General features: G+C 38.6%; 3 protein-coding genes across 4 annotated transcripts in view; 2 read left to right on the forward strand and 1 right to left on the reverse strand.

The window, feature by feature from the left end:
* The window catches only part of arfgef3 (ARFGEF family member 3), a 33,465-nt gene extending 24,278 nt beyond the window's left edge, over window positions 1–9,187 (forward strand). Inside the window, exons 31-36 of one of the 2 annotated variants that reach the window (XM_027026455.2) lie at window positions 1,559–1,690; window positions 1,820–1,950; window positions 2,573–2,581; window positions 4,390–4,729; window positions 5,141–6,028; window positions 6,482–9,187. In XM_027026455.2, coding sequence (XP_026882256.2) covers window positions 1,559–1,690; window positions 1,820–1,950; window positions 2,573–2,581; window positions 4,390–4,729; window positions 5,141–6,028; window positions 6,482–6,673 — 1,692 coding nt within the window. In that variant the 3' untranslated portion in view covers window positions 6,674–9,187. The remainder of the gene's footprint in view (window positions 1–1,558; window positions 1,691–1,819; window positions 1,951–2,572; window positions 2,582–4,389; window positions 4,730–5,140; window positions 6,029–6,481) is intronic. The other variant, XM_027026464.2, reaches the window with a different exon arrangement.
* Window positions 9,188–10,868: 1,681 nt separating this feature from the next.
* On the reverse strand, window positions 10,869–12,838 carry LOC113587690 (cytochrome c oxidase assembly protein COX20, mitochondrial). The gene is made up of 4 exons (XM_027026474.2): window positions 12,693–12,838; window positions 12,282–12,396; window positions 12,056–12,119; window positions 10,869–11,242 (listed from the first exon to the last, which is right to left on the reverse strand). Exons 1-4 carry the CDS (start codon window positions 12,723–12,725, stop codon window positions 11,116–11,118), a joined length of 339 nt encoding a protein of 112 aa, XP_026882275.1. The 5' UTR covers window positions 12,726–12,838; the 3' UTR covers window positions 10,869–11,115.
* Window positions 12,839–13,368: 530 nt separating this feature from the next.
* lhb (luteinizing hormone subunit beta) lies at window positions 13,369–15,193 on the forward strand. The gene is made up of 3 exons (XM_027027610.2): window positions 13,369–13,421; window positions 13,674–13,860; window positions 14,782–15,193. Coding segments are annotated over exons 1-3 (429 nt in total). The 5' UTR covers window positions 13,369–13,419; the 3' UTR covers window positions 15,022–15,193.
* Window positions 15,194–15,467: the final 274 nt, after the last annotated feature.

The raw sequence follows: 15,467 nt of genomic DNA on the forward strand, positions 1-15,467 counted from the left end.
TATTCTTTAGCTAACAACTTATGGCTTTTATACATTGTGTTTCTATCTGTCACCTCCTCTGAAATTGCAAACTTTTATGAAACGGAATGTTCCTTCAGTCTCTGAATTCATTCAATCTCTGGCATTAAGTGAGAGAATTTATCAATTGCCATTTGAAATTAACTGCATGCTCAATAAGAATGACAAAATAGTCTTATATGGATGCACTTATGAGCTCTATTTGAAAAATGACATGTATGGGAAAAACATTGGAGATGATCAGTACTCCAAAGCTAAAGACGGATGTTTGTTTTTTTACATTACAAACTTTTGCAATGTATAAAGTGCAAACGTTCACTGACTCACAGAGGTGATTGATTTGTACTATTCCTCAGAGCTCATAACACCATGTTTTAAAGGAGAAGCTAACACAGTTGGAGTATTTAACTTTGCCTAAAAGAACATTCATAATTTAATATTGTCTTTGCCCTAATGTGTCTGATTGCAGTTAGTAAACTCTTCATGGAAAAATGAGAACATTTTCTATGTGTGCTCAATCACTACATGGTGTTCACATGTTTACATAAATGTCCATGTTGCATTAAGCTATTTGTCATCAACAAAAACGTTTTTGCCAAAAATGTCCTCTATCACCAACAATATTCAGACAGATATAATAATGTTTAAAGACGAAGTTATCTGTTTTATATGGAGATGATAAAAATTATGAAAAGGAATATTCTATATGCAAAAATAACCTGTGCAACACAATGGTTATGATTCTAGAATAATTCCAAATGAACTGTGTGAAAACTGCTTATAGTCTTGGAGTGAACATCTCTTAAATGCTCTCTCTGACATGTCTGAGTGTATCATTCATTACACATGCTGAAGCCCTCATTCAGCTCTCTCTGACATGTCTGAATGTGTCAGTTCATATGCTGAAGCCCCCGTTCAGCTCTCTTGGCTATAAGAGGCTTGATGTAAGTCACCATTGTGTACTGGGAGACTGGTTCCAGTTTAATGACACCACTCAGAATAATACCCTGGGCTCTCAGCTCAACATATCTTTTATGTACTTGAGGTGGGCATGAACGTTTTCGTCAAGTATGGTCTTAGTGATGCTCTGTTTAGTATATTTGCCTAAACTATACACAATAATATACCCTATAATTGATATTATTATATCTTTTTTAGAAATACCACTTTAATACAAGCACCTTGAGGGTTTATAGTGAGGGTCTATAGCCAGGCAAAATTTGCTGTTAACTGGATGCTTTGGGGTGTCAGACTGCTCAGCAGGGACATGTATAGAAGCTTGAGGAGCCCTGACCAGGGTAGAGGTTGATTTGATAACTTGTTCACGCTTGTTCACATCTGTAAGTGAGACCTATAAGATCGGTGTACCTACTAAATGGCCAGTGGATGTAGATATAAAGTAGCCCTTTCTAATAAAGTAGCTGTTGAATGTAAATGGACTTAGATCCAGCAAGTGGACCATCCAGTGGCACGCAAGTATAAGCAGCAGAAAACGATCCAGACGCTATCATTGTTGAGCATTTCCCTTCTCCTCCTGTAGAATCTGCTTGCCTGTTTCCGGAGTGGCTCAGACACTTTCACGGGCGACGCATGTGAGGTGAAAGTAGCGGCGCCGACCCACTCTGCTTCCGCGGAGGCCGAGTACTTGAGGATTCGTGCAATGGCACAACAGGTGCTCCGCAGTCCGGCACACGTCCCTCAGCCTATGTCACAGACGCTGCTGCACAGAAACCCAGACAGCTTTTTCTCCAGTGGTCAGTGGCATACTGAAGTTTGCTGTTCATTTGTTTTTGTCTTATAGGTCTTTATGCTGGATACACAGTGCTCTCCTAAGACACCCAGCAGCAAAGAAGGTTTTGAGCATGCTCAGTCCTGTGTGCTCATCATTGAACTTCCTGCAGACCAGCAATCCAATGGTCACACTCAGAAGAGGTGGGAAACGTCTAGTTAGATGAATACGGCCACCCAACACATTGTTTATAGCTTTGTAAAACACTTCTACTCTTAAATTTATTTAAGTTCCTTTTTTTTAATGGAGTTGAATGCTTTTTTTATATTAGGAGTTTTTAAAAGGTAGAAGAGGGAGCTTCTTTAACCAGAGAAAGTGTGCATAAGTTAGTTTAATTTGTTAATATAAAAAACTGAGCTAGAGTTAACCAAAAGGCTAATTTTAATCTGCTGTCCTGGGCAGATGGATGGAAAGCATTTTTAAAAACATGTTTAAAACACACAGTACATATGACAATTCCTGAAATCAAAAAGAGAAAATCAAGACAAGTACATCTACTGATGCTAAAGCTCAAAATAACAGAGAGACACACACAATAAAAGCCCTAATCAGAAACTGATTAATTCTTTGTGCTATCCTCAGAGTACATCAACAGAGGATAGTAAATGTATTGTGAATATATAATATACATTTTACAAAACACCATTGTTGTGCTAAAAATGACAGTTGCAGTAATTCCTGATTATTATTCCCAGATGCACTGATTGAATTTCACATTTGCATGCTGACTTACTTTTCTTTTCCCACATGCTCACCATGATGCAGGAAAATTGGGTAAGAGCTTGTTTGTCTTGCACTAAAATCACTTAATATATTTCTGCTGGTTTCTCTTCATTGATCCCCCTAGCACTGACCTCACAGGTCTTCTGAAATCGTTTAGAACTTTGTTCAAGCGTTTTATGTTTGATTCAGATCAAACAATGAAATGTAAAATTATTCTTGGATTCATCTTCAGACTTTCAGGCTTTTAACATTAAGGAGGTATATGCAAGTCTGATTATAAGACGAATAGTTTAGCCTGTTCAAAATTTGAGGATATTTAGGAAATAACTTTTGGCCTGTTTTGTATGCATTCTGATACATTTTAATGTATTTTTAATGATTTTTAAAAGAAGTGTTAAATCTGCTGTCTAGGCACCACAGCAATATGTAGTTTATCCTGTAACTGATAGTCATAGAGATATTGAACTGCTATGTTAAAACCAAGGACTAGGACCAAGTCTTAGGCATCAGCAATGCTTGTAGTATTGTATGTAACCCTCTAAATAGCTAGCTGTAAATACAATAATAATTTCTGAAATTATTACAGAATATCATTTTCATATTACAGAATATCAAATTATAGATTAGGCCCTCTGATTATGATCACTCATTTGACTCAGGCCATACTTCTGTTTTTAATCAGTTTGAGCCTGTCTGTATTGTATGCCACATGAAGCCCATTATGTCTTCTTGTGATGTTCATGCCTTCATGTCCATTAACAGCTAGATTTGATGTAACATGCTCTAGAGTGCTTTCCATTGTAAACACTTCTTTAACCTTCAGAAACATTCCTGTGCATTGCAATCATTATTAGTGCAGCCTCTGCTTAGAAAACATGAACTCAAATTTGAGGTAATTAGTAATTTCTGATTTATTTCCATATTATTTTCCTCTTCAAAGTTTTAGGTAGTCTTTCCCAACTTTGCTCATACCCAAACAAATTTTTTCATATTTTTCATAGAATGTTCAGTCTTTCAAGCTTTTGAAACACAAACATTACCCTTTTTAATGTGAGAAATGACTTGTTATTTATAATTAGGTTTGGTGACTGCTGTTTTGATCCTTTTAGACCTCACTATCACCTTTGACAGCATAGATTATAACAAATTAATATCTTGAGAATATGATTGACCTGCATCATAGGCCATCATAGACTTTTTCTATTAAAACTTTAACAGATTTTTTTTTACCCATCATTGTAACTAGCTGTGTAGTTGCTTAAGGATCCTTTGTAAGGCCCATACACTTCTCACTAAATATTCTACAACTCTGTAACATCATTAAGAAGTACATCATCTCTTTCTATTGCTATGCTGATGAAACTCAGCTCTGTTGCCATCTGAGGATGATTTGCCTAATGATCTGTGCTCATTGAAGTGTCTCTAAGTGCCTTGAAGATGAGAAAAATCAGCTAAATTTACATTTGTGGCATTTAGCGGATGCTTTTTTTATCCAAAGTGACTTAAAATTATGACTGAATACAGTTTGAGGAATTGAGGGTTAAGGGCCTTGCTCAGGGAAAGCCCTTTCCAGTAAGAATGACTTTCTTGAACCCTTACTCAGCTCCTAGGTTTCTGAGGTTTTCAGATCAGTTACTTTTGGATGCTCGATGGTCTCAGAAACTCTAAGGTGACCGTGCCATTGAAGTTACCGCAAAGATTCTGTGGAACAGCCCATCACTGAACATGAGATGCGCTCCTTCAGTTACTGCTTTTAAGCCAAGACTTAAAAATAGTTTTTTAATTATATTTGCTGTTAATATAATTTTGAATGATTATTGAATGGTTCCTGGAATGGGTTCTTGTGCTGTCCTCCACAGAATTCCTTTCCGGACAATAGTGGTGAGTCTGCTGTCCCATCAAGTGCTCCTACAAAACCTCTATGACATCCTGCTGGAAGAGTTTGTGAAGGGCTCAGGAAGCACTGAGGCCCACGATCGGGTCACACCCGTGTCAGAGCCCAAGTCTGCTGGCTTCCTGCGCTATATCTCCATGCAGAACCTGGCCATCATCTTCGACCTGCTGCTGGAATCGTATTGCACGGCACGAGACTTTGATACTCGGCCTGGACTCAAGTACCTCCTTATGAAGGTGTCGGGGGTGTGCAGCGCTGCTAACCTCTACCGCCAGTCCGCCATGAGCTTCAACATCTACTTCCAGGTGCTGTTTCTGAGGCCTGGTGGCTGTGTTTCTATGCTTATTTTTCTGATGTTGTGAATTCTTGGTGAAATGGGATTTAGGGAATTCATTCCGAAATGCACATTTTTCTAAGGCTGAATTAAAGATGAACTTGAGGTCATAATAACTGGTTCCATGCACACTAATTTCTTGGTCAATTTCGATTTACAGAAACAGTGTACATTAACAATCATTTCTGTAAATGTGGCCCTTTCAATAACCTTGGTTATTATTGAATCGTAGCCTCTGGACCACATTAATATTTTAAAATGAAAGCATTTTAAAGTGAAGCAGTTATTTACTGCATCTACTGTACAGACCTTCACCATCTTAGTACAGAGAGTCCCGATGATCATTTACTTCATCCTCCTTACTGTCTGCCGGGCCCTTCAGGCTCTGCTGTGTGCCATGCTGGTCAACCAGGACAACATCACGGTGGACCAGGTGAAGAAGATCCTCAGCGAAGAGGAGGAGGGCACCTCGGACTCATCCGAGCAGTGCTCGTCTGAAGATGAGGACATCTTCGAGGAGACGGCACAGGTGAGCCCTCCCCGTGGGCGGGAGAAGCGCCAGTGGCGCGTGCGCGTGCCCTCGTTGAGCACACAGCCAGCCAGCAGTGCTGACTGGGCCTGGCTGGTCACTCGGTTGCACAAGCTCTGCGCAGACCTCTGCAACAACTACATCCAGATGCACCTGGACCTGGAGAGTGGCAGCGAGGAGCAGCCCACCCTGCGGCCCGACGCCCTCTTCTTCCTTCCCCTTTTCCCATCTGAGACGTCCACGCCTTCAGTCGGGGGGCCCTCTGGCCATGGCACGCCCTCTGAGGATGGGCTTCGCCCTCATTCAGCTGACGCGCTACCCGAGGAGCGGCGTAGCCCTGGGGCAATTGCTGGGCCAGGCATTACCATGCCGCAGCTCCAGCAGTGGGCTGAGAGGCGTGGCGAGGCCGCCCGAAAGAAGGAATGGTGGGAGAGTGCCGGCAACAAGCTGTACAGCATTGCTACAGATAAAACCATCACCAAGCTGATGATCGAGTACAAGAAGCGTAAGCAGCAGCACAACCACGCTGCATTCGTGAGGGAGGCAAAGGCTGGTGAGAGGAGAGCAGACACAGCGGACTCGCAGGGGCCCCAGAGGCCCCAGCAGCTGGTGGAGCAGGGGCCCATGCGCCACTCGTTCAGTGCAGGGCCAGAGCTACTGCGGCAGGACAAGCGGCCCCGCTCGGGCTCTACTGCCAGCTCCCATAATGTCTCTCTGAGAGACTCGGAGGCACAAATACAAGTAAGAGAATTGCATTTATGCTTACCTTATTTATGTTTGTATTCGTCTGATAAAAGTTTAAGGAGTCTTAAAGACCATGGTCATACTGTACATTCCAATTGCTATCATGAAAATAGCTGCCCTGTGACTGCATTGGGTTCTGAACATTCCAAAACATTCAACAGTTTGCATTAACCATTCAGGACACGTCCCTACAGGGAGGTGATTGAGTAGGTGTTAAGTGTAAGTGTTAAGTGGTGGGAGGGGCTTTGGATTCAGATGAAGGGCCTGATTCTGAAGGGAGGGGATGGTTTCCTTACATAGCTGGTAGAAATTAACATAAATTTAAAAATCTATTACAGCATCAGTAAGTTTCAGCTAGCATTTTGCAAACTAGACCACTAGATTTTGATGTCTTTGGATGAAGCGTTCATTTAGCAATTTTGTCTTAACTTGGTCTTCTCGTACATCCAGGCATGGACCAATATGGTCCTTACCATCCTGAACCAAATCCAACTGCTGTCAGACCCCATCTTCATCGCCCTCCAGCCGGTCGTATTCCCGTGCATCAGTCAGCTGACATGTCATGTGACTGACCTCAGAGTGCGGCAGGCAGTGCGTGAGTGGCTGGGACGTGTAGGTCGAGTGTATGACATCATCCTGTGAGGAGATTGCTGTTTTTTGTTTGTTTGATGCATTGTTTATTTTTGTCGTCGTTGTTGCTGGTATCATGAATTGGCTTTGCCCGTAGTCCCATTTGATTGTAATTTTTTTTTTTTGCCTTGACATTGTAGCACTCATTGGGCTATAAAGGATTTCTTCTGTATAAATTACTTTATTTATTGTTGATCCCTGTAATCTCTGCAGAACATATTTATGTGATCGCTGTGCAAAATGTAAGATATTACAACACGGAATCTATAATTTATTATTCAGTGTCTTTTGAAATTACTTTATTCATATTATTTTATCTATCATTATGTATCCATCAGCTTTAATATTTAACGCCCATGAATCAATGGTTACTTCATGCAATTTTGTTGACTCGGTAACCAATGTCTATGATATAATAAAGTTTTTTTAATGCTATGATAGTTCACTGGTTGTAGATATTTAGCCTGAAATGGATTTAAATCCTTCTCTGATGTCCAAAAAAGCACATGTAATGGGTTCATTCCCAACATGCATTCTTACACTGTATGCTGTAGGTGTGTGCAGTCTTATCCGATAAGTCTACAGTGACTGCAGGCATATCTGCAGGCTCTTCTGCAGGTTTTCCTTCCAGCCCAGAAGGAGCACACCTGATGCAATTAATGCCGTCTTTGAAGACAGAGACCGACTGATTAACAAGCGCAAACAAGTGAGTTCCTTCTCGATTTAGAATGAATCCCCGCAGTTGCTTGCACATAAATCTGCGCTCTGCTGTTATTTTTGCTATTTTTGCCATCACAAGAAAATCTCAAACTTTTTGAGGTGAGGAGAAATTGTTCAGAGTTTCCATTAGCTTTGGCAGTTGAAATAGTTGAAAACTCCACATATAAGGACTGCAGGACAGACCCTCCTCCTCTTGATGCTGGCCTCAGGTTCCGTAACCCTTAATGACTTAAGTCTTAATAACTTTTAATAGCTCCTTAGGTTTTTGCTTGAGCCCTTTGGTCATACATTTTCATTACAGTTTCCACATCTATGAATGGATTATTACTACTGTATATAGCACAGCTGTGTGTTGCGAATGCTGTTAAATGGGCAACAGAAGCAAATGTATCTCTTCAAAAGTGCTTCAGTTGGCAGTTTTTGTCGCTTTAATGTCGGTTTCTTAGTTGGTTTCTAACAGTGGCTGTGACTTAAACATTTACTGTACTGTTTGTGAGCTTAATGGAGAAATGTTTGAAACTGCAGGATATTTTCATGCATCCTGAAGAACGGATTGTTCAGTAATCATTTCTGTAAGCAATGCATCATGTGACCTGTATGTGTCAATGGACTTTTTCAAAGACTGTGATCTAGGAGCACACATATCCAAGGATTTATTAATAGGCTTAGCTACTATGTGTTAAGTAAAATATGTATGTTTTAATATATTTTGTTCACCATAAATTACCAAGCAAAATTACTACAAAATACTTGTTCTGATAATTTTATGCAGTTATAACTGACAGAATCCAGTAACCCTAGAATAGGCAACCCTCATATATAGTATTTAAGCACAGGTTTTGTTGGGCTTGTATTGCACAAAGGAAAACTATGCTGAATTCAAATGTAAAAACCTATCACAAATTCCTGTGCATTATTTGACAGACAGTTAAATATGATTGTTTCAGTGAATGAAAAGGACCAAAGACGTCTATTAAAATGACTGGGAGTGTGACTCTATGTGCTTTATTGAGTTTGTAACTAAGAGTTAAAGTATGAGCTGTTTTTGTTGTGTGTTTTAAGGCAAATTTTGTCTTAACAGAATTGATGTATTTTGGTCAGGAGTTTTCCTCTTTTTTATTAATAACAAGTCAACATTTCTAAACCAAGGGGATAATATTTATTGCTATCTTAGTAGGAGATCAGAAGTGATATTTGTGCAAATTCACCCTTTCATAAATATGATTCAAGTTCAACAACCATGTCATTACAGGTGGTCATTTGGTCATTTCTTGTGTATATTTACCATTTTCTGTTTCTTTAAGAGACTTTTATGTATAGTAATGGCTCATATACACATGATCTTGCATATTTGTTTTGACTTCTGAGACCCTACCACCTTAAAAATAAAAGTGTGATCCACCTCACACGTGTGAACCTGTGATCCATCTCACTTCACCTCAATTGATGCAAAGCAAACAAATTATTCAAATAAAGTAATGCCATATGATTTTTTTTCCCCACTGAATTTACTGTTGACTTCAGTCAGCTCATGAACTATCAATCAGTGACACTCTAGTGCTATGTATTTTAAGTTTAATACAGAACCGCATAATCTCTTGATTATGAGGCCTTATGATTATATAATAATGGTACAACCTTGTCTGAATGTTTAAAGACCTGGAGAAATGTTATTTATTTTAACCTTATTTTCATATTTTTTGTGCCACAACAAACTTGCGGTAGACATACTGTATGTGCACATGCTGAATACCTGTTTGCCAGATGTTAATTCATGTGTTATAGAATAAAAACACAAAGTTAGTACTTGGTGTCTGTTTTTTTGGTTTGTTGGTTGTTTTTTGCCTGACTAACACCTTGCACTCATTACAGTTCTTACTATCACACAAAGAACACTGGATTAGAGGATGTCAACAGGGCTCCTATCTTCAAATAGGCATGTACCTCATCTCACCCACACTCAGTAATCCTCCATCATCTGTATCTGAAGAGAACATGTGAGCTCAAATTAGCCTTCTGCAATACTACCAGTGGAATATCTGGACACACCTACTCTGTTTAATATTTAATTATTAACTACATTTTAAAAAGTGATGGCATCAAAACAGTGAAATAACGTGATTTATGCTGTTTTTAATAAATATTGACTCTTAGATTTTACGTTCATCAAAATCTAAATCTTTGATGACCACTTTGAATGCTATCAGTGTTCTCTTAACCAGCTTAATGAGGCAGCCACCTATGATATATTAAAATAAATTCTCACATATGCTATGAGGGTATGGCTTGATGGTTAGCATGTTTCACTCTCAGTGCTAGGACCTTGCGTTCATGTGCCTATCTGGGTGGAGTTTCTGCCCAATGCAGCCCTCCAGTGGGCTGTGGTTACTGGTTGAGAGAATGCTGTGTGATTGGCTGCAGCTTCTCACCAATGCATGTACTAATTGGTTGTAAACGCAGTGTTGATTGAAATGTGTTCTTAAGTAGTGTAGGGGAGGGGTGCACATAGCACACACTGTTGGGGTGGGGGCAGTTTTGCATATTTTGTCCAGTTCTGAAATGGAACACATAATCCAGACTCAATTCTGAACTTCATTCTTGTTCTGTGTGCAAATTGTTTTGTTTTAATATGCCCAAGTGTTTGACTGGTAGTGTAAACTGAGTATGATTTAGCTGGAGACTAAGATATGAGATGCACAGTAGACCTGCCACATTTTACTAGGGCAGTTTTAGCAACATTTCCCCCTCCCTTTTCTGTTGCACAGGCATAATGCTATGAAACGGTAATGAGTTTATTGCATTTGCGTTCATTTTTCAAGTTTTAAATGGGGAAAGGTGGAGGTATACTGCATGATTGAATGAAGTGATAATGAATTATATGAATGGATAGGGTTATAGCCCATTGAAGGTATAATGAGGGACAAATATGCAATAAATAAATAATGCCTTGATAAAAATCCAAAAAGTCCAGGTGTTTGAACCAGCAGAGCTTACAGATAACAAAATGTGTTACTGGAAATCTGGTACCATTTTGCATTGGCAGGTGTTTCTTTCAGTACCTTGACAGATAGACTTGTGTGAATGCCCATATATATATGGAATAAAATATTACACACATAGCCAGAACAATGAAATACCATCAAAGGCTATTTCATTACTAAAATAATATGTACTGTTGTTAGGTTTACCAAATGGATGAACTGACTGCATGCAAGGCCAGGAGAATGGAGGTCACTTTGTACGTTGTCATAGCAATGTGCTCCTTGCTGTTCCTGAGTTTTAGTCTTCCTCTACAAAACGTGCTTGGGGCTCAAGGAGAACGGAACTAATATAATCGCGATGGATTTTGATAGCACCAATAGGACTCCAACTGCTCCCACTTTGGATGAACAAAATCCATCTGGCAACAGTACTGATATGACTGACGAGTTCTTGCTTGTGGCCTTCATGCTATGATATACATGGTATATCTTCATAAACCATGAGATTATGAAACAACAAGCTTCATTTTTTAAAACAGTAATTACTATCATTACATACAGAAACAATAAGCACACAGTATATACGTATTATTATGTCACTAACTTCATACATTTTTTTTCTCCAAATTTAACAGATTAGGCAAATGTGTTTCATATTTAAGCAACTGAACAAACCCACATTTAGATGAAAGGATGAAATGCAAAGATTTAGATGAGGAAGAAATAAAAGTGCAGTTCAACATTGAGATTATTTCACTGATTTCTTGCTGTACGTGTGGGATCATGACTTGTCCCTTCGTATATCATTTTATTCTTTATCCCATCCTGAATAATCTTCTGCTGAATCCGTAGTTTTGCATTGTTATATCGACAGTAGAACCTACAATGTATAAGAACAGCATTATTAGATGTTCAATATATGGAATATAATTAGTTTTATTCAAAGTTTGTTCAGATGATTTTAAAGATGCCTTCAGTTACAGATCATCCAACAACATACCTACAAAACTATTTCATCAAAAAAAAAGTAAAAATGAAGATTGTAAGATAACTGAACAATTAAATTGTTTTAGTGAAATTGTCCAAGATGTTTACACAACCTAAATAAAAGGAAGCATCAGTAATATTTTCATTGAAAGAAAATATTCTCATCAAATGTTGCCAATCAAGTTTATCGGTGTGCCATATTTTGTCATTTTATGAACATTTATCCACGTTAAAAAAAAATCCCAGAAGGTAGAAAAATGTTTATTTTCTTTTTTTCCCCTCTTAAAAGCTCCAAATGTAACAACAACAAGCAGTCATAAGTTTGTTATGTAATTACTATGCACTTTTTAACAATCCTAGATACAGTGATATAATTATACTCTTGCAACTGTGTGAACGACACTTTGTTTTTAAATTAGATTTTTTTTTGTTTTGTGAACAAACTGGTCAAACTATTTACACTAGCAAATGAGTTCTCATGAACAGTGATGGTGTTACTGCTAATGTTAGATCATAGGGTATACACATTGCAGACATTATTCAAAAAGAATATTCACATTAATATACACACCAAGTGCCTAGGAAGAGAGTAAATGGTCTGGTCTATATTGCCATATTGTATATAATATATAATAATCTGTACATTATAACAATAAAACATGAGGAACCTGACATGATTATGCACTTCAGCAGTGTGATCACATACCATGAACCCAGTGTTGTTAGCATGAATCCAGCCATGCCAACATCAAATGACCGCTTCACTCTGCCTGTAAAAAAGGGTGAAAGAAGCAGTAGAACCATGTTTTTCTAGGCTGAAGACCATTACAAAGCTAATAATAATTGATGTTTATAAGATACTGCCTTCTGTATGGTTAAATAAACAGCAATGAAATAAGACGTTAAACAAAGTATTAAAATCTTAGACTTACTTGTTGCCAAAAAATGTACGAGTCCTACAACGACAGATCCCCCGGCACCATGGAGAATAGCATCTCGTGAACAAGGAGTTTTCTCAATGTCAATGATCCCTAAAAGTCTGAAGCCCTGTGAAGCATAATAGTAAAATATTAGAAAGGCAAAAAAGCAATAAGCGCAATAGCATACGTACTGTATGGGGTTGGCATACACCAATGTTGCATTACGAATTGAAAGACCTTTCGACCACTCTTGATAACGTTACTCCTTAAACTAAGATAGGTAGTTATGTAAATAGGCTACATAATCCTACCTAGCTAACGTTAACTAGCTACTAGCTATTGCTAAAAGATTTGTTATTACTAGCTAGCTAGCTAGGGTTACCGACTAACACCAAAATAAAAAAAAGAAAAGAAAATACTAACCTGTTTTTTGTCCCCGGGATCCGGATCTGCCATTTTTTTAACGCTACACTTTTATCATCATACGGTTTCTAATTCACCTCCTTTGTTACAATATGAGTGACATTGAGGGCCGACTGGCAATCACTCTCCCACCAATATTACGGTCCTCTAATATTCCCGACTGCAACATGTACCTAAGTTCGTAAGTTCCGTATCTCAGTTTTTTTTTAAATGTCCTTGAATATCCAATTACTTAATGAAAAAATAGAGTTGGAATTAATTATGCTCACGTAGATGATTAATGACATTAATACGTTGTATTACTGAGCTATTATATTTGACAAGCTTGCCTGAATGAAGATCTTGATTAGTTCCAGTACTCCATTCTCTAAGAATATACATGCGATAATGATCACTTGCCCATTACTGAACACATCCTAATTCTAAATTAAATGTCAAAAAAGGTTATTCATTCATTATCTTGGGAAAGGATATTCTAGACAGAGAATTGCTGTTTTTAGTGTCTTCTTACAATCAATGTAGCCTTGAGAAATTAGGAAGTCATTATGTCAGCGCACTTAAATGTAATCCATTTGAGATTAATACGATTTTTATAAGGTCACTCAAAGCACAACACATCCAAACCAAGGTTTCGATTCTATATAAATGGATCAAGATGCACAAGTGTTTGAACACTTACCGCACAACGTACAACAGCCTGCTGACCAACCACACAGCGGATTCTCCAATGTAAGACCACTAAGCTGATAGTGGGCATTTAATGCAGTGAATATTACACACACACACACACACACACACACACACACACACACACACACACACACACACACACACACACACACACACACACACACACACACACAAAACACATATTGTTGTATAAACCCCACATATCTTCCCCCAGCTTCTTGTTTTCCTAATGTTCTAATGTACTATCCTGTCAGTGTACATTTGACTGTATTTATATTTGTCTTCTTACAGGATGTCAGTGGTTACAGTCTGCTCTCTTCTGCTCCTGTGCTGCACTGCTGCCTTATTCTCACCTGCCAAAAGTTACCTACTAGAGCCCTGTGAGCTGGTCAACGAGACCGTGTCAGTGGAGAAAGAAGGCTGTCCGAAATGCTTGGTATTTCAAACCACTATTTGCAGTGGACACTGCCTCACCAAGGTGACTACACTGCTCTTTTGGGAGCTGTTCTTGAATACCTGTTTTAGAATGAAGCAAATGCTATTCTTAAATATTCTTGAACACCTGTTTTGCATGAAAACAGCAGTCATATTTTTGATATAAAGCATTTTAATTGTAAATCAATATAAGTGAGAGACATGCAGTTGCATATCCACTCACCAGTCACTTTTATTAGAAACAATGAGACCTTGTAGTGGCATAAATAGAGTCTATAGTCCTGTGTTACTATGGCATGCATAATTTGCACGTGCTCATCATACCACAGGACCACTATTGGCTTGTTGACTATATATTTTATGGTGGCAGACATCTCAACACATCAGTGTCATTGACATATGGAAAATCTTCTGCAAAACTGTTGTGTCCGATACACCAATCCAACAACAGCTATCAATAAAACAACCACTACCACATCAGTATTACTGGCATTTTTAGAATGGTTTGCTACCCAAATCATATTCTATTTACAGTGATGGTGATGACCAGGGTGGAGAAAAAATATAGCAACAGATCTGCTACAGTCTGCAACTGTATATCTATACCAAGCACCCTTAAGATTGGTGTACCTAACACAGTGGCCAGGTGTAGGTACAAGGTAGTTGCTGTCAGTAAAGTGTATAATTAAGGAAGAGGGGCTTTTGAACAGTCCAGAAAAGTAACATCAGACCACTTTAAAGCAGCAGTAAAGAGAATGCAGTGTGCACGTATGCACAAAAAAATCGACTTTTTCGGGGGTGTTCATAGTTCATTTGGCATGTCCTAAGTAAGATGTACTGCATAAGTAGCTTCTTTTCTAGCCAGAATACCTCCTTTTTGTTACATCACTCAATCTACTAATGCATCCTAAAGACTCCTCTGCCTAGGTAATGAATGGTTTCCCATATAATGTGTCCCCTACAGGAGCCGGTGTACAAGAGCCCATTCTCCACTATCTATCAGCATGTGTGCACTTACAGAGATGTCCGTTATGAAACCATCCGCCTGCCTGACTGCCCTCCTGGTGTGGACCCCCATGTCACATATCCTGTTGCTCTCAGCTGTGACTGCTCTCTGTGCACCATGGACACCTCTGACTGTACAATTGAGAGTCTGAAGCCAGATTATTGCATGACACAGAGAGAGATTGTATTTGATTACTGAACATTGACCAGTAAATGTGTAGTTTTTATGTATTTGCATACAAATAGATGCAAGCAATATAAATTCAATAAGACAATTTTATTTCATGTTCGACCATATTCTAAACTTACTACTGTAATAGGTAAATCCAGTACTAACTGTAAAGCTTTAATGAAATCTACCAATTTCTTGTAAAAACCAAATGCATTTTCTTGGACAAATTTTCTTGGACTAAAGGTTACACATTTTCACAGAGGGAGAAATTTAGTGACACAAAGGATCCTACACCACCACCAGCAACAAACAAACGAATGTGGACTGTAAGATTATCATAGTTTTATCACACTCTGTTACAAAACATAACATTTGATATTGATTGACCTTCATCTTTCAAACATCCATGTTTTTCACTGACCATTACTATGAGCGGAGTGTTCTTCACTTCTGGAACATTTCAGGGAACTTTT

This window comes from Electrophorus electricus, chromosome 11 (genome assembly GCF_013358815.1).
Source record: "Electrophorus electricus isolate fEleEle1 chromosome 11, fEleEle1.pri, whole genome shotgun sequence".
NCBI classification, from domain to species: Eukaryota; Metazoa; Chordata; class Actinopteri; order Gymnotiformes; family Gymnotidae; genus Electrophorus; species Electrophorus electricus.

What these genes read in the sequence shown, in the direction of transcription:
- lhb (XM_027027610.2), top strand. An exon ending in GTGGACACTGCCTCACCAAG is followed by an intron (nt 13,861 to 14,781) that starts GTGACTACACTG and finishes TGTCCCCTACAG; the next exon opens with GAGCCGGTGTACAAGAGCCC.
- LOC113587690 (XM_027026474.2), bottom strand. Translation starts at nt 12,725, where the DNA reads ATGGCAGATCCGGATCCCGGGGACAAAAAACAG. An exon ending in CGTACATTTTTTGGCAACAA is followed by an intron (nt 12,120 to 12,281) that starts GTAAGTCTAAGA and finishes CCTTTTTTACAG; the next exon opens with GCAGAGTGAAGCGGTCATTT. An exon ending in CTAACAACACTGGGTTCATG is followed by an intron (nt 11,243 to 12,055) that starts GTATGTGATCAC and finishes TATACATTGTAG; the next exon opens with GTTCTACTGTCGATATAACA.